The 18,688-nt window shown below is 39.4% G+C and overlaps 1 protein-coding gene across 12 annotated transcripts in view; it reads right to left on the bottom strand.

Annotated features, from left to right (window-relative positions):
• Nucleotides 1-18,688, bottom strand: part of GRIK1 (glutamate ionotropic receptor kainate type subunit 1) — a gene marked incomplete at both ends in the record, with an annotated part of 363,486 nt that overhangs the window by 76,361 nt on the left and 268,437 nt on the right. For all 12 annotated transcript variants that reach the window (XM_080918952.1, XM_080918957.1, XM_080918956.1 and 9 more), the window contains one exon: nucleotides 15,016-15,159. In XM_080918952.1, the coding sequence (XP_080775078.1) occupies nucleotides 15,016-15,159 (144 nt within the window). The remainder of the gene's footprint in view (nucleotides 1-15,015; nucleotides 15,160-18,688) is intronic.

Raw genomic sequence — 18,688 nt, 5'->3', positions numbered from 1 at the left:
AGTTACGGCTCAAAATTAGGTCAGTAGTTTATCACATTTACACATCTTCAGGATTCGCTGGAGTTCTTTTAAAACCCATGGCAGCAAGAAAACTAATAATATACTGATACAGAAAAATGTTTCTCAGTTCCTTGCTCAGAGGAATTTAAAACACATATCCTCTCACCCTTTGGCTATGTCATTTTAGGTCATATATTATTACTATGTTAGTTAAATCTAGATAACTTATGTACTTAAATAAATGTTAGTACAGTCTTGTAGGCTATTCGTTGACAATACTCATTTTTAAAAGGGATAGAATATTTGGAAGAAAATAAAACCAGGGGCTCACCAATAAGGCTGGCTTTTCCTGATAGTAATGATCAGACTCCATCAACTAAAGCACTTTTTACCATGGAATCAATAAAAGGAAGGAAGGAATGCAAAATCTTTAACACTAATGTCCAAAAGGTTAGCTCAAAACCAATTTCTAAGGTAAACTTTCCAATCATTTGTTTACGTAAAAGCCAATAGTAGATGCTTTTATCTGTCTCTCTGAATACTCTATTATACAGCATGTAAAGAAGGTCAATATGCAAATTGTACTTTCAAGTTTTAATTAGCTTAAAGTTCAAATCTCTGGTTGGTAATACCTTTAGTGAAGCAACTAAAACCCTAGTTGCTGCGCCTCACCTCCGTGGTTCCACTTTCCTGAAGCATTCTGTTCCTCAGCTCAAGTTGATGGCTTCTCTGACACCTTGGAGACCAAATGACTTTTCTATACTTTCTTGGGTCTGTTGTTTTCTGTGTGTATGTTTGTATATAATGTCATTTGTGAATATGTCCCTCACACTATTGATAAGACCTACACTGTACAGAGAAATGGTTCTGAGCAACAAAAGCTATCTTTTTATTGATGCCTAAAGCCCAATCTTTCCCAAGTTGGCTTAAGAATTTTGTATGTCCCAGGGAGCTGAAGGTAGGAGGTAATGGGTTCTTAGGGATCTTATGATTTTCAGATATGATTATCTCTGAGCCTTTCTGGACTGCAGAATTTCTCTGAATCATTAGAACCATATAAAATGCTCCTTAAAAATCTGGCCCTTTCTCTCATTCACCTACTTTAATTGTAATTCCCTTGGCCAGAAACTAATTCCCAAACATGGAGAGCCATTCTCCAAGTTGCTGCAAGCAATTTTTCAACTTCCCGTGCTTTGAGGAGATATTAAAGCAAGTGAGGTAGAAAGGCACGATTGCCCTGGTGGCAACAGCCTCCTATATAGCTTGTACCACTTAGGCTACAGTGTCTTCCAGGGTAAGGCACCTGTTGTCTTTTTCTATTTATTCACTTAGATTAAGCTACCCTTTTAGTGAGGATCATAACTCATTTGTCTCAGGAGTACACTTCTTGCCAAAATTCTATCCTGTAATGTATGCCCCATTTTGATTGTAGAATGAATGTTTCAGGGCCATGTTGGTTAATGACATGTATAAAATATTTGCTCCTGCATTCAATTACTCTACTCTGGAAAAGTTTATGAGTATGGGTGATATTACAGTCTAGCATATTCCAGCAAAATCCACACATTGAAGCCCCAAACCTCAGATGAATAAGATTTTGAATGGGGCCCTCAAAATGGTAGTGAAGATGAGTTAAGTTCATAGAAGAGGCCTCTTATTTCAACATGACTGGGATATTTCTAGCAAGGAGATGAAACACAAGCCACACATTCATATGAGAAGAAAGCAAGAAGAAGCCAACTCATACCAAAGAGTTGGATATGGGAGAACTAACTGTTTCGACTCTTCATCCAGGTTTTATGGACTTTGTGAAAAACCAAGGTTTGGTGTTTAGGCCACCTGGTCTGTGATACTTTTGTCATTTTAAGCTAGTTAACACAAGTGATGTGGTGGTGGTCATTCATTCTCTCACTGAATTTTTGTTACAACACTCTGAATGTGTTTATCTTAACTCTTGGCTAAGGTTCTGGCTTTCTGTCTCAGCAAGACAACAACTCCAAGTTTTTACCACCACAATTAATGACCAAGTTGCCAGCACTTAGGCTTGTGTTTCCCTGAGAGCAGGTCTAAACTGTGCACGTATACTCTTGGGTATTCAAGGATCCCAGCTTTTCACTCATTAAAGGTATTGCCTCCCAAATGTCTCCTTTTAACCTCATCATACTCCACTACCTTCGCCAAACACATCAGTATCTAAGCAGGGCATAGACATAATCAGTAGAGGCCACCTTTGGGAAGTATTTCTCAAACCCACACCGCACGCGCTGGACCTCTTTACAGAATCCTTTTCCCTTCCTTTTCACAACTATATGAAGTTGTTCTCTGCTTCATCTCCTGACATAATAGTGTGAGAATTCCAGAGCTAGTGGACAACAGCTATCCTTTCAGACTTATGTCCTCTGATTTCAAAGAAGACATTTGAGAAAGTGACACAGCAGAGTAGAGTAGTATATAAAGAATACAACCCTGTGCCTGAACATGAGAAAGTGCTGCAAAATTTGAGGTCTTGAGATTCTACCATATTTCCATTAACCTGTAACTCTCTGCCACTCTGTGAAGCCAGTTGGTGTGTGAAAAGTCACTCTGCTGGAGAGGTAAAGTTGGTGTGTGAAAAGTCACTCTGTTGGAGAGGTAAAGTTGGTGTGTGAAAAGTCACTCTGCTGGAGAGGTAAAGTTGGTGTGTGAAAAGTCACTCTGTTGGAGAGGTAAAGTTGGTGTGTGAAAAGTCACTCTGTTTGAGAGGTAAAGTTGGTGTGTGAAAAGTCACTCTGTTGGAGAGGTAAAGTTGGTGTGTGAAAAGTCACTCTGTTGGAGAGGTAAAGTTGGTGTGTGAAAAGTCACTCTGTTGGAGAGGTAAAGTTGCTGAATAACAGCATTAGGAAAGTCATGAGCTACTGAATTTCCCACATGAAACTTTTAAACTCTTTGTTCTGGAAGTGCCAATGAGAACAATAGAATATACAGTCTGCACAGACATATTTTCCATCAAAGAGGTGTGAACACTCACAGACCAGAAGGACTCTGATTCAATAAAACCCTGGGTTTTATGATTCTTTGGGAAGAGGGAAACTCCGGATCACTATGAGGACTTAGGAAATTTGCATAATATTTTAAATACCATAAGATTGTTAGAGACGTGTAAATAATCAATGTATGTAGATAACTAAGGAAATATAGCCACATGTTTGGGGGGGGGTCACTGATTGAAGACTACTGGGCAGAGGTTAAAGCTCTATTTCTCCATTTCAACTTTTGGAATTGGAGGTTAGACAGGCAGGTGTAGAAGGAGACCAAGAGCTTTGGAGGTAGCCTGAGACAGTGGTTCAGTTACTCAACTATAGTAACCCTTGGGTTTCTCATGTGAAATGAAGACAAGATAAGTAGGGTTGCTGTAAAGACGGTGTGAGTGCATGTATATAATGTTATGCCCAAAGTGTGTCCTCTTTTATGGCACATATGTACAGTCCTCAAAGAGGTCATTAAATTAAAATAAGGACATTAGAATGGGCTATAATTGTTATAACCAGTGCTGTACTTAAAAGGACTATTTAGGGAAAACACACACAAAACACATTCAAACAGACACACACACACACATGCAAATATATACACAAGCACACCCAGACACAGACACAACCAGATACACACACACACACACACAAACACACACACACACACACACACACACACACACACACACACACACAAACACATGCACACTTGACCTTTAACACATGGTCTTTGAGGAAACATTCCAGGTACAAATTGCAGTATACCACCAAAAACAAAAGAAGACTAGAACCAAGTCTTTCTCATGCGCCTCAGAAACCAGCAAACAAGCAAGTGGACAAACAACCAAACCAAAGTCCACAATGTTACTTTTGTCACCAAGATCTTCTCCTATGAAACAATACAGTGCTTCCCACAAGGCCATCTTCTCAGTGTTTGGCTTCACTAAGTGACCATGACCCACAACACTGTCTACTTCTACTTATTCTAGTTCCGTGGTTATTATTTCTTCTCTAAGTTTCTTACAGCTCTCTGACTCGCCTCCACAGCAACTCACAGGCTGTACACTTACCCAGTGCTGAGTGTGGCACCAGATTCAGGTTCCTAATTTGTACCTGACTCTCTCAGAGAAGTCACCTTTGGCACCTGGAAGTTATCTCCATTTCTCTCTGGCCTATTCCCTAGGTAAGCCATGAAGTGAGGAAGATCCTTCCAAGTGGGTACAGGAAAGTAAGCTATCATCAGGATCCCAGGGCCCCCAGGGATGTAAAGGAGGGTGGTGACTGTAGACTCTTTCTCTTCATATTTCCTTAACATTACATGTCATTAGTATTTATTATTCTTAGTGAGTTTAATCTAATAGCCTGTGGGCAAAAAGATCTCCTAATATGTTCATTTATTGTTGTAAAAGATATCCTTGTCTATGTTATGTCCTTGGCCTTCATGAAATATTCAAAGTGGCCATCATGCCCAGGCTGTTCCTTGCTAGTGGGAGTCACAGTCATTTTTGTATCTCCCCATAAGATGAGCACATGGAAGTACTACATTAATAGAGAGGACAAACATTATCATGTTCACAAGAACTTTACTCTAGTGGGCTCCATATCTCTCTAGATGAGATTTAAGGCTGGTAGAACAAGGGCACATGGAGAGTTAGTCAGCTTTCTTTTTACTATTGAGAACATTGACTATCACATCAAGGTTTTAAAGAACATTGAGAATACTCAGTTGATGCAACTTTGTTTTGAATGACATAACTCATTAGTGATGAGACCAAGACCCTGGATGATGTCTTGATGTCTTAACTCCCCAAACTCAAGGTGATGTGTGCATGTGCGTGTGTGTGTGTGTGTGTGTGTGTGTGTGTGTGTGTGTGTGTGTGTGCATATGCATGAATTCTTGTGTGTGCATTGGTGTCTGTATGTCTACATGTGCCTACCTGAGAAGCCTAATATATTTAACAAATATTCCAATCCATCTTTATGAGAAGTTGCTTGACAGCTAGACCCTATACCTTTTTTCCTTAAATAGAATAATCTGCTGGTGAATCATGGAAACCAATGGACAATAAAGTCATGCTACTGAGTCTAATTTGACTTCAGTTTCACAAAAATCATGCTGAACACTATTTGCTGAGTTGTAGGGGTCAACACTCAAGGGAACTGAACACAGTTGGAAAGCTCCACTTCTCTTTTGATTTGTATTTCAAGTGGGATTTTTATTAGTAAGACAGTGCTTGACAATTTGCCCTCTAGTATTTGTTAATTGATTCATATTTAATTCTATTGATTGGCACAAGTGTTTAGCACCATCAATTTGTTATACCTAGGCAGGCATACTCCTTCCAGTCTGAGGGTTCAGAAAGATTTGGCTTTGGAATTACACATGACAGCATCTTTATCATGGTTCTTCTTATTTTTAGCCTGACTGTCTAAAGAATGTGTGCTTTCCATATGCAATATTTAAAATAGGATGCTGCTTTTGTTTAAGTGGCCACTGGATAATATTTTAGAAGTACTACAGTTACAATACAGCTTATTCTTAATTTTATCTCTCAAATTTGAAGGAAAGAAAAGATAAAAACATTGTGTGATGCAGATTGATATCCTAAGAAGGGAGATATAGTTTCAGTATTCTGACAAGGGGTTACCTTTCAACTTTCTATCATACTGTCTTAGGTACCATTCTATTCTGACTGTTACCTTAACACCTGATATTATGATTATTTATTTATTAGTATGTGATGTGTGTGTGTGTGTGTGTGCACATGCTCACATGGTCTTGTGTGGATGTATATGGTGTACACACTACATAGAGCATAGCTTTGTAGAGGCAACTCTCAACTTCAATATTCTTTTCAGGCATCAAACTCAAATGTGTGTCAAGTACCTTTATCACTGACCCATATTGCTTGGTTTCTAAACATAATTGCTTTCAATTCATTTGAATACTCATTTGTTTATTTAAGTTATATCGTATTACCAATTTTTCCTCAATGGATTATAAATTCCTTGCTGGAAGGAGACATTTTACTTGCAACTTTGAATCCTCTTACCTGAACTTGACAGTTACTTAAAAATATTTGTGAATGCCGTGGCTAAAAAGGATAGCGTTTTCAAATGTAACCCCCTTTTAGGCAGTGAGAGCAAAAGAAGATGCCAGGGTCAGGGTTGGGGACAGGGACTTCTCTGCCACAGGTGTTGTACTTAAAAGGAGCCATATGACTACAGTGAAGAGCAACCAGTGCCTGTATCTACTTAATCATCAGGTCCATTCTCTGTCCCAAGAAGTGGACAGGCTTCTACAGCTTCCCGGGCAAGGAGGAGAGACTTCCGGTCTGAGAAGACACGGCTGCCTCCGAATGTGACAGTGGAAAGACACTCAGACTTGACTCTAAATCAGCTCTATATCCCGGTCTAAACCTAGGGAGGTTCTACTTAGATTTCTAAAAGCATTCTAAGTTTAGAAATTCCCTATTGGCCTGTGAATAAAGTCAGCGACACCTGTCACCATGTATGGACTTGCTAATTAAAACAATCATTGATTTCGTTAAAAAGTTCCAATTTACCAAGATTTAATGTAGATTTACAAAAAGATCATGAGGCCAAGGCGCCCTTCCGTAGAGAATATAGAACAACGAAGAGACTAGGGATTGTATTTTTTTTCTTTTCTTTTTTTTTTTTTTTTTTTTGTGGATTTCAAAAATTTGTCTACAGTTGTCCCTGACTTCTGAATGGAAGCTTTAGCATGTGTAACACATTGTGTGTTATTCAATTTGATTTTAATTAGGAGGCCCACTCTTCCACTATTGTAGAAACACAGCCATGATGGACTCACTGTATAATTAGTGCCTTACCCAGGTCCCCTGAGTACCACACAGTGACAAATATCTGTAATTCATCTTCTTCTAAGCAATGCAATCTGTGTCCAGTCACCGATAATTTGATGTCAGTTCTCAAAAACCCATATAAAAACAAATCTGAAGTGTACACAACAGCAATGAAAATAAATATCAGTCCAAGGAGGAAGTGATGAACGGGACCTTTTAGACCACATGGCTTGCCGGGTGTCAGCTGTTTCAGGGACTGAGATAATCCATTCACTATATTCCCATCTGTCCAATATATAATTATTTTAACTATTATGCACGTTGTTTATAACCCATTATCTTGCAATAACAGCCTGCACAGTTCACTGCATAATTTAAAAATATAACAACTTCCTTTGCCAATATTTGATCTGCAACTGCAAACCTGCTGACTTTAACTATATCTTTGCCATGCACTCTGGGGAAACTAATTTTTATTTTCTAAAGGTTTATCTTAGAACCTGCACCTGGATTTTCTTTTGCATAACCTAGTTTACTCTGGCTCTGGGTCACACTGAGGCTTGTCTTCTGAAATAGAATAAATCTGCTCTTGTATAAACAAACTCATTAAATGAATGGGAACACAAATCTGAGGCATTCATATGTGTAAGTGGACAGGAATAGAGTACTTGCCTAATTATCTGGATGATGCGATCAATAAAACCCAGAAATTAAATTATTCTCTCTCTAAATATGAAAATTGCTTAGATCATATTAATCAAATAATTGCCTCTGCCATACAGAAGCGTATTATTATAGTATATGATCAATATGTTATTTATATAAGAAGATGAACATATGGCTGCCAAGTTGGGCTGAATTCATATTTCACTCCAGTTAGTCTGGTCATATTTAAAGAAACATGTGCTTATTTAGTCACTATTCAACACCTACTGTACTCAGAATGAGAGATGATGCCGTGTAAGAAAAATGAATACAGTGTATGTGTGTGTGTGTGTGTGCGCGCGCATGCGCGCGAGGGTAGGAGGCTTATGTGCTTACACACATGAAGACACAAGAGCAGAATTTCAGGTGTCATTCTCTAGCTGTTTCTGTTTCCTAGCCTTGACATGGGGTTTTTTCACTAAGCAAGAAGCTTGGCACTCTGGCTAGGATGACTAGCCAACAAGCTCCCCAGATCCACCTGTGTCTGATTGCCTTTACAGGCTGCTTTTGTGTCAACTTGACACAAGCTGGAGTTATCACAGAGAAAGGAGACTCAGGTGAGGAAATGCCTCCATGAGATGCAGCTGTAAGACATTTTCTCAACTAGTGATTAATTAAGAGGGGAGGCCCAGCCCATTGTGGGTGGTGCCATCCCTGGACTGGTAGACCTGGGTTCTATATGAAAGCAGGCTAAACAAGGCCACAGGAAGCAAGCCAATTAGTAACATCCCTCCATGGCCTCTGCATTAGCTTCTGCTTCCTGATCTGCTTGGGTTCCAGTCCTGACTTCCTTTGGTGATGGACAGCGTTATGGAATTGTAAGCTGAACAAACCCTTTTCTCCCCAACTTGCTTCTTGGTCATGATGTTTTGTGCAGGAATAGAATAGAATAAAGACCCTGACTAAGACACCCCCTAACCCACTTCTGGGATTACAGAGATGCATCAACATACATAATTTCTTATATGGGTGCTGGGTATTTGAACTCAGGTCCTGGGTAGTTGTTTGAACTATGTAGCTTCCTTGCTCCTGCATGGTGTTGTGCTTCCTCTTATTGCAGGGACACTCAGTCAAGTTACAGATCAAATTCATTTTCAACTTCTCCAGTCAACAGAGACCCAAAGATTACTGAGAAGAGAGTTAGCATGATCACTCAATAGCAGAGTGTAACTTGAAACAAATAAAACCTTTCTTCTCTTCTGTTGTTCTTTGTCTTGCCATTCATCATTCAACAGAAATAAAGTAGAACAGGCCCTCATGCTTGCAGAAAAGGTGTTCTGGGCCACTGAGCTAGCCTTGTATATGACAAGTTCTATTTCCAAGAAGCACACTGCATAGGACACACAACAACATCTCCATTATAAAATGCTAGAAAGTCGGGGGTAAAAGCTTGTACAGCATTATAGAAGAGGGTCAAAACAACAGTAGTAGTTATGGGAAAAAAACTGTATTTTTCAGACATGGTAGGGTAGTTGCACATAAAAACTCAGTGATTGTGGGAACGTTTACAAGACATGCACAAATTCAAGCTCCATAGCTCCCAGAATGATCTATAAAACATACACACAAATTCAAGATACAAAGCCCCCATCCTAGCATGGAGAAGGGAATTGGACACAGAGCTCCACAGAAACCATGGTCCTATTGGCAATTAATAGCTGCTGGGAGTGGGACAGGCAGTTGTGTGTGTGTGTGTGTGTGTGTGTGTGTGTGTGTGTGTGTGTGTATTTGAGAATTTTGCCATTGGCAGATTAATCATGCTCAAATTGATGCCCACATACCCAAGGATATATGGGCAGCAAACATTGGAATTGTCAAGGCTTTATAACAAAGTTGGGTATGTAGGGAAGGAAGGATTGTTCTGGAAGATGCTGAGGGAGGACAGTGAATATGACTAAAATACGGTGTGTCAAATTCTCAAATAAATGATATAAATGTTTATAAAGTACTTTGGAGAATTGTGTAAAAAATAAGTATCTCTCTGTATGTCTGTCTCTGTCTCCCTCCACCTCCCCCTCTTTTTGTGAGTGTGTGTGTGTGTTTGTGTGTGTGTGTGAGAATGCATGTGCCGCTATTTGAAAATCTTTCTGGAAAAGTGACCCATGGAGTAAACTGGTAAGTTGAGTTTTGTGTCCTCAGAGGAGGGACTGACAACAGCAACATTGAGAGTAGTGGCTATTGAGCTTGGGCTTGGTGGATGATTGTCACATTGGATGCTTGTCACTGGCAATGGACAAACTAAGTGGGTCTATCAAGAAAGGTCTGCGGTTAAGCCTGAGAACCTAGCAAGTGTTGAACACCATGGATTTCCCTTGGGGACCAAACTGCAATGATAAGTGATTCTTTTAGGGGTGACTTTTGAGACAGTCGTCATAAAACTTGTCTTACCTCCTAGTTTGCTTAGGAAGGCTTAGAATGGGGATGTGATGAAAGAAGTTAAGATGCAGATGAAAGAGTAATTAGGATGACCAGAAATAAGGTCTAGATTATTTTAGGAGAGAAGCACGTAAGAAAATGGGATATAAATCTACTAGGGGCACCCTGGGCAGGAAAGAAAAAATATTATGCAGGGCAGAGAAGATGGCTCCGTGGATAACATGGGTCTTGTACTGCCATGGTCTCCTTAACTAGAATCCAGGGGAACTTCTACAAAGAATGTGTGAAATGCCACATTTATCCTCATTCACTTAGGACCAGTTCTTTATCCACTCAGCCATCTCCTAAGCTCCTAAGTTTTCAACAGTTCAACTTACACCAAATTCTTACATAAAACAAAACAAAACAAAGCCAAAATTCCAAGGTAAGCGTTCAGGTTACAAGTCAATATTGGGGCATCTATAGGTGCTTCAGTTAAAAAAAATATCCTTACTCTTTGACTTTGAAAAACTTGAAGTTAAATATTAAGTTTATATACTTAAGTTATAAATTTTGTTCCATCAAAATCAAATTTCCAAGCAAACCAGTATCAGAAAGTTGCCAATGTTTTATATAGTTCTCAGTGATAACCCATATACATATTATATGATGATATATATTGCCATATATATTAATACACATATCATTTGAAAATAATTTTATTCTTATGCAGTGAATCAACTTTAAAACAGATCAATTAAGGAACTTGTTCCATAATTTAATTTGAATTAACTTAGAAAAAATTATTAAGAGTTTAGTAGAATTGAATTTTCTGGGTTCAGCTCAGCACATACCTTTTAAATGGCTGCCATGTTCAAGGTTAGATACACCAAGGACACAAAGATAAAGTGGTTTTTGTTCTTGTTCCAGGAAAAGGCTGTACTGTGCTTGAGCGGTGTGTGTTAAGTGCTAACCCTGTGAGCTCTGGAGGTTATGAACCTAAGGAGGGAGCCATCTTGAAACAAAAATCAGGGAGGTTTGCTAGAGAAAAGGAGTTTGGAGTGAGAATTAGCCAAAGGACAAGCAAGAAACAGGCCTTCCAGTCTGAGAGGAGTGTGACAAAGTGGGCGTTATTAGGTAGATTTTAATCAGTAAGAGAAATCCATCTGTTTCCACTATGTAAATAAGGGCATGGTGGACTCAGGCAGCTACAGGCAGGTGGGTATATGTAGATGATAGAATACCTATTATGAATTTATGCACATCTGGTGTGTGTGTGTGTGTGTGTGTGTGTGTGTGTGTGTGTGTATGTGTGATTATTGTGGGGAGTCCTGTGTGATTATTGTGGGGTCCTGTGTTATTATCATGGGGAGTCCTCTAGACCCCTAGCTCTTTTTATATAAATGGCTATATCAAATACCAAGCTTTCTGGGCACTATAACTTCTCATTGCAATGTCTTACCCATATTCATACAAACAAGTGCCATGCCATTCTAGATTTCAGTAATAGTGACGATTGCACCACAGACAAGGACACAGAGCTTACAGTATGGTGGACAGTGTCCTGGGTGACTGACAGCTGCTTTACTGATGTAACCAAATATTCCTTTTGATGAATATTACCCTTTATGAGGCAGCAACTACATACCAGGTTTGGTTAGGCTTTTTCATATAACATGTGCATGTTCCCATTAATATATGGAGTGTTAGCAAAGAAAGTAAGAAACCTTAAGCTAAATGACCAAGTTTATACAGAGAGAAAACCGCAGTTAACCTCAGATTGCTGTTCCCCATTCAGGAACTAAATAGGTGGATAGATTTATAATCCCCCAACCACTCCTGGTATCAGAGTCACCAGTGGTAGCTAACATGTCTGGTTCACGCTTTGCCTCTCCTTCATCTGCAGGTTGTATGTATTTTCCAGTTCCTTTTCTCCTTCATCTATAACTTGATTTACTTGAGTACTTGTTCTGTTCAAAAAGCCAATGAATTGAGAAAATGCACAGTTTGGGGGAAGACACAAAGCCAAATATGACAGTATAATTATATTTGCAAGAGAGGTGTAGGGTCAGGATCAGAAGACAGGAGCCACTGCTTGCATGAGACATAAGTCATGATCCTGGCAAATAGGACGATCCAGCCAGAGGTCAAGCGATTGAAGATGACTGCATGTCATACTTAGGGACACAGCAAAGGTTCAACAAGGGCTGGTGACACACTAGGAGATGAGAGATGCCATGAGGTTTTGGAAACAAGGTCACCAAAGAGGCTATAAATCCTGATGAATGGTACAGCATTTATGTTGTGAGACTGGATAGCTTCAGATGAAACCTGGGAATTCTCAGCCAGGGTGAGTTTATATTAGTACGTGGTATAAACCATAGCTTCTACTTCAGTGAGAGGGTTATCCCTTGTGACAACATGTTAATAATGCATGGGGAAGAGGCTGGGGACATAGCTCATTGGCAGAACACTTGTCTAGAATTAGTGAGATCCTCTGTTTGATACCCAGAACCACACAAATATTACTTTCCTGGTTAGTTTTTATTGCCAACTTGGCACGATCAAGAATCACCTGGGGGGAAGTCTCAACTGGGAGATTGTTGAGACCTGAGTGGTGGGTGATCATGTCTGTGGAGACTTAATCTTCATTGTTGGTTGATATGGGAAGGCACAGCCTATTGTAGGTGGTGTTACCATTAACAGGTGGTCCTGAGTTATCCAATAAACTTGCTGCAGGTTGGTCATTACTTCTGTTCCTTTTACTGTCAGCCCCAGATACTGAGTGGTTAGTTTAAGATGCTCATGTGAGAATGTTTGAGTTCCCCACTCAGGATGCTGCACACATGTCAGGGATCACTGTGCTCACAGCCATCTCTGTCCAGGAGCTGTACCTGCTGTGACTAGGTTGGTCTTCACCCCATAAAGCTAGGGTGCTGACTCATCATTATTCCCCACTCTGCATGTGGAAATAACTTGGCAACCAAAAATGACTCCAGGAAGATGTGGGGAAGTTTTAGGACTGAGAACATTATTTTATATTTTATAATGGAAATTGACATTGGCAACATTTGACCATGTTCTCATCCAAAGAGGCATTCTTCATTTTTCTCTTGTTTTAGGATCTGTTGGTTACAGAATTCCCTCCCTGCTGGTTTGTTAACAGCCTGGGACATCAGTCTTCATTCCCTGCTCTACCACCCTGACATCTTCCCTGACAAAAGTAACAACTATTCACCGTGATTCAGGAGCCAATACAGATGGGAAAGACATATGTTTCTGAGTCTCCCTTGATGGCCTTTTTTCACTCTCAACCTCGGATCCTGAGAGCGGGGAGTTTGCTCTTCACAGTACAAAAATAGAAAGTGTGTTCTTGATGTCCACGTGGTCCTTTCTCTTGGACTCATTATTTCTTTAAACATACCTAAATGCGGCTTGGCAACTTCACCTTCTTATGCAGCTTAAGTGGAAGCAAAAGGAGGTTTGGATTGCTCTGAGTGTTTGATCTCTGGTTTTCTTAGGGAGTCTGCCTCTTCCCTTGTTGCTTTGAAATAAAAGAGAACCAGGTGTTTTCTTGTTAAAGATCAAGACAATCAGGATAGCAATTCAGGACATGACTTTGATCACCGCGGGGAGAAGAGACGGCCATGTGACGGTTTTCTATTAGCCACAGTATGTCATTTTTATGTGGCTGTCAGAGAGGGCATTTCATTTCATGTCTATTTGTGATTTCTTTGTTGTTTTGCCAGTTTTAAATCCCTGGCACCGGCCTCAGTAGACTGAATGAGGCTATTGTAAGTATGCATTTTCCTGCTAAGGAAAGCCAATATTTCAAATGCTTACCAGATGCCCTTACTGTTCTTCACAAGCAGTAATTTTACTCAATTTCTACACAATGATGCTGAGAAAATAGACGGTCTATTCCCATTTCACAGATGAAAATTCCAAACACAGGAAGGTTAAGTGTCTAACCCTTGTTAGATTTTTTCATAAACATTAGCAGAGATGGGGTTTATATCTAGGCAGCCAGTGGGGACAGAACAGGGAAGAAAGGTTACCTTAAAGGAAAACTCTTCCCCCATATTAAAAAGTGCATCTGAAAATGTACATCTTGCTCAGCACTGAACACTCCTCTCCCTTGGTGGTTGGAGTCTTATTTCCTTTTCTGGTCCTTACATTTATGAACTACAGTTGGCCTGTGAGGGGAAGCAGGTTGAACAGCAGGAGAGGTTCTGTATGGTGCTGAGGAGAGCAGCTGAGACCTAGCCCAAAGCTGGTAGCTTCCCTCAGGATCCATCAGCCTTCTCCCTTTGGGATCTGTCCCTTTAAATGCTTCTCCATTAGAGGTTTGCCTCACTCTGACTTTTCCCCAGAATGTGTAGGGAAGAAGATATTCGTCATGGGAGAATAAACCTCTGCATCCTACAGATATTCATTTTAGAGCATGTCCCAAGCTATTGTGCATATTCAGTCAGATTTTCAGCTCCCAAGATTCAAGTTTTTAAAAATATGTGCATGCTGGTCTCAAAGATAATCCAAAGGCACACATATTTTAAGAGTCTTGGGATTAAGGGTTTTGGGAAGGGAATTTAAATCACACCAGAGAATAAGATGAGGCTTAATACCTGAATATTAGTAACAAACAGTCTCTTCCTAAGTATCCTGTACTGTTAAAGAACGTGTAGGACACTAAGTTTTGAGCAGAATCACACATTTTTCTTTCATTAACAAAGGGAAAATTTATATAAAGAGGTCCTTGTTTAGTACTAAAAAGTCTAAGCTCTAGGGGGAGGGGGGTACAAAGACCAAGAGCCCATATGTGGGAACTAACATCCTATATGAATCCAATATGTCTAAGTTCCTATGTTATTAGACAGCTCAGTATAATTGGAGCATGGCTGGAATGACAGATAGTTAGTATTATGATTTAGCTTGTAGTGCAGCAGCATCTTAGAAAATACTGGATAATTCCTATAGGCAAAGTTCTGCCACTGAGATCTGAGAATACTGGTCGGCACTGGCTGCTCCCACATGAGCATCACCACGCTACCAGGAATGCATCAAGTAGACACACGAAGTGGTGCTAAGCAAACAGGCAAAGAGGAATCTCCACTTGCCTCTTTGATGAGGTTCATAAATCTGGGTCCAAGGCGCCATGGCTTATGTCGATGGCACTGAAGGGAGCTGACAGTCAGCTGAGAGGCACGGTGGGAAGCAATGGCTACCATATACACAGCATCGTACATCAGGGCGGCTTCGGTCTGTGGAGAAAAACGTGCATCCTTTCAGTTTACGTTAGTTCCTTCTATCCATGTACCCGACTTTCCTTCCTTACTCTTTATCTGATCTCAAAGACTGTCTCTTCTTGAGCTGAAGAGGGTTCAGTCACCAGCAGCTATTCTTCTACAAAAGAAAACTCTATGTTCCAGGGTAAGCTGGAATCCTACATTTGTTTTGGAGTTCTTAAAAACAAAGCAAAATTAAACCTCAGATAGATTACAAAAGACTGTATTCCAAGAACATATATTCTATGTCAAACTCAGTGTTGAGGTCAACTATATTGAGATCAAACCTACTAAGGCTGATCACTTCAGTAATAGATATTGTCTCTCAGTATCTTCTTCTTTCCTTCTTTTCTTCTTACTTTCCTTCCTTTTTTCTTTTCTTCTGTCTTGTTTTGTATTTTATAGAGAACAAACCCTTGCTAATAGAGCCAATAGGTTCCTTTATTATTACTAACGATGTGTTGGTTGCCTACATTGACCAGACTTGAGGAGGGAAGTTCAAGTCATGACGTGAAGGTCAGTGACAGGCTCAGGAAGGGTCTCTGAGCTGAAGACCCAAGGATCAGAATAAACCAGCCCTAGCCTCCTTGAGTTACCATGAAAGAGGTTGAAATTTGTGACTTCTCTTTGGGAATAGTTATCTTGTGCTCCTTCCCCTCATGAAATGCTTCTCACTTTTAAAATTTTATATAATACTCATAGCATTTTGTCAAGTATACTGCCCTGCGGTTTGGGGGATAAAAATCTCATAATACCCTTACATTTTACTGGAGGGCTTTCTTTGTAACTTCAAATATATTAGCTCATTTGAAATTCTCAGTAATTCTCCAAAGTAAGCAGAAGCCATAGATAAAACTACTTATTATGTGTAAAACTGACCTTAGGCAACATATTGATTTATGGAGGCACATATGTATATGGCTGGAAAATTGACAGAGTTAAACCCAGAATCCAGGTTCTATGGAAAAGAAATTGTATGTGGTTTTCTCCAATTAGTTGACTCTTTCACTGTTTGAGGTTAATTATGTCAGGATGGGGCTGGAAAGAGAGCTATGAGATAAATTCATTTCATCAATGTTGAAGCAAAAAAAAAAAAACACCCTCTTTTTTGAACCTATATTATTCTGTACATTCTGCCACTTGCACATCAATTTATTTCTAATACTTTCACTTAATTAAGAACAATACAGGTGTCTTAAAAGCAGAAACTGCCCAGACCAAAACAAAAAAATCTTTATACAAGAAAACTTTGACTATTTCCATGTTACATTTTGTTTTGCATGTACTTTATGCTCATTGTAACTATTAAGTTTTCAATGCATACTATCAAACCTTTAAAAAAATCAAGTACTGACTAAAAATATATTCATACAGTTTTATGTAAAAATTATTCTAAAATCTGAAAAAAAGTACTGACAAAAATGTATTGTATAATTTTATGCAAAAAATGCTTAAAATCTGTACATTTATCTTTGTTTTGTAAAATAAAGTTGTTAAAAAAAAGCAGAAAGTGTTCAGATTCAACCTTCGGTGCCCAAGTACAGTCTATGTCACAGAAACAGAGTTTAATAAACATTCACAGCATGAGTTGCTCTTGATTCATACCTTAAAATGCACCTTTACAAGAACTATTCATTACCTCGATTTAATATAAGTAATTTCACTTATGCTCTTGATACAGAAAAGGGAAGTTGATCATGATGGCAGGCTTGGTTGGTTGAGCTTTCACAATTTACATTGATTGACTCAAGGTCGATATAATCCATTTGACCAATGACAGAGCCACGTCTTATGGATGTAAGCTTGTACTCATTTATTCTGTTAATCTCTTACATGGACAGAGGTTAGCCCCTGCTTACCTTAGTCTAGAACCCATGATTTCCACCATTTTGCTATCCTTATTTGATCTGGAGAAAGTGAATTGTTGGTAGGTTGGTTTTTTTAAAATAGGATCTATAGTAAGAGTGGATATTTACTGAGCAATAGTTACACATCTGTCCCTGTCCAGGATTCCTGGGAAACAAAACCCCTTTCATCCCTTTTCTTCTTTGTAAAAAGAAAATTAAGATTTTAAATGGGATTAATAAACTAATAGTTTGAAAGCCAATATTTGGATCCTTAAGGGGTACAATCTGTAGCCCCATCCTGTCCAGTTGTTTAATGATACAATAGCTAATCAATAAAGGCTAAAACATATTGACAATATGATACATGCCAGTACTGCAAACATATCATTTAAGCATGATATGCCCTTTAATTGTGAAACATTTAAAAATTAGTTTATCTATTTTTTGAGATTTTCATACATATATGCAATTTATTTTGATCATATACATATATGTATATGCCTATTAACCCCTATAGAGTCATCTAGACCTTCTTATCACCCTGTCCCAATTTTATATGTGCTTTATTTCTGTTTTATAATCCACTGAGTTCAATTATTGATGTTTACATGGTACAGGGCCATACATTGGCGCACAATAACCTATAGTAGACCACACCCTGAAGAAGAATTGACTGTCTCTCATTAGTTTCAATGAAGTGTCAATAGCTCCTCAGATAAGGTCGCACCCTCATAAACCCGTTCATGGTAGGAGACAACTGTCTTGCTCTTGTGTAAGTGTTATTTTAGGGATCTACTGTTACTGTGAACTCATGTGTGCAATCACCCAATGTACTGGCTGGGTTTTGTGTGTCAACTTGACACAAGCTGGACTTAACACAGAGAAAGAAACCTCCCCTGAGGAAATGCCTCCATGAGATCCAGCTGTAAGACATTTTCTCAATTAGTGATCAAGGGGGGAGGGTGTGGGTGGTGCCTCATGGGCAGGCGGTCCTGGGTTCTATGGGAGGGAGTTGGTGGGGGAACACTGTCTCATAGAGGCAGGGGGAGGAGGGAACGGACAGGGGGATTCAGAGGGGAAACCAAGAAAAGGGATAACATTTGAAATGTAAGTAAAGAAAATATCTAATAAAAAAGAAAAACAAAAAGAAAGAAAGCTGAGCAAGCCAGGGGAAACAAGCCAGTAAGCAGCACCTCTCCATGGCCTTTGTAGCAGCTCCAAGTTCTTGTCCTGTGTGAGTTCTGTCCTGACTTCCTTTGGTGATAAACAGCAATGTGGAAATTGTAAGCTGAATAAACCCTTTCCTCCCCAACTTGTTTCTTGTTTGTGATGGTTTGTGCAGGAGTAGAAACCCTGATTGAGACATCCAATCTTATGCAGAAGATACTATTTCACTTAAGTCTTTCCCCACTGCAGGTTCTTCTATGTGTCTTGAAACCCTTGATGAGGTAAACTTTCTCAATGCCCTCAAGAAAACCTTTTCACAACAACATACCCATTCAGAAAGCTGGCCTTGCATAATGTTTTGGCTATTGAAACAATTTTCAGTAAAAGATTAACTCAGTACATCAGTGGATTTGTGGTTGTTCAAGTCCTGTGCATTTCAAAAAGGAAGAACTGGTTCATGGCTGGTTTGTGAGAAAATAGCTCAGACAATA

This window comes from Micromys minutus (genome assembly GCF_963924665.1).
Source record: "Micromys minutus genome assembly, chromosome: 7".
NCBI lineage: Eukaryota > Metazoa > Chordata > Mammalia > Rodentia > Muridae > Micromys > Micromys minutus.
The sequence above is the reverse complement of the archived record's forward strand: the minus strand, read 5'-3'. Positions and strand labels throughout refer to the sequence as shown.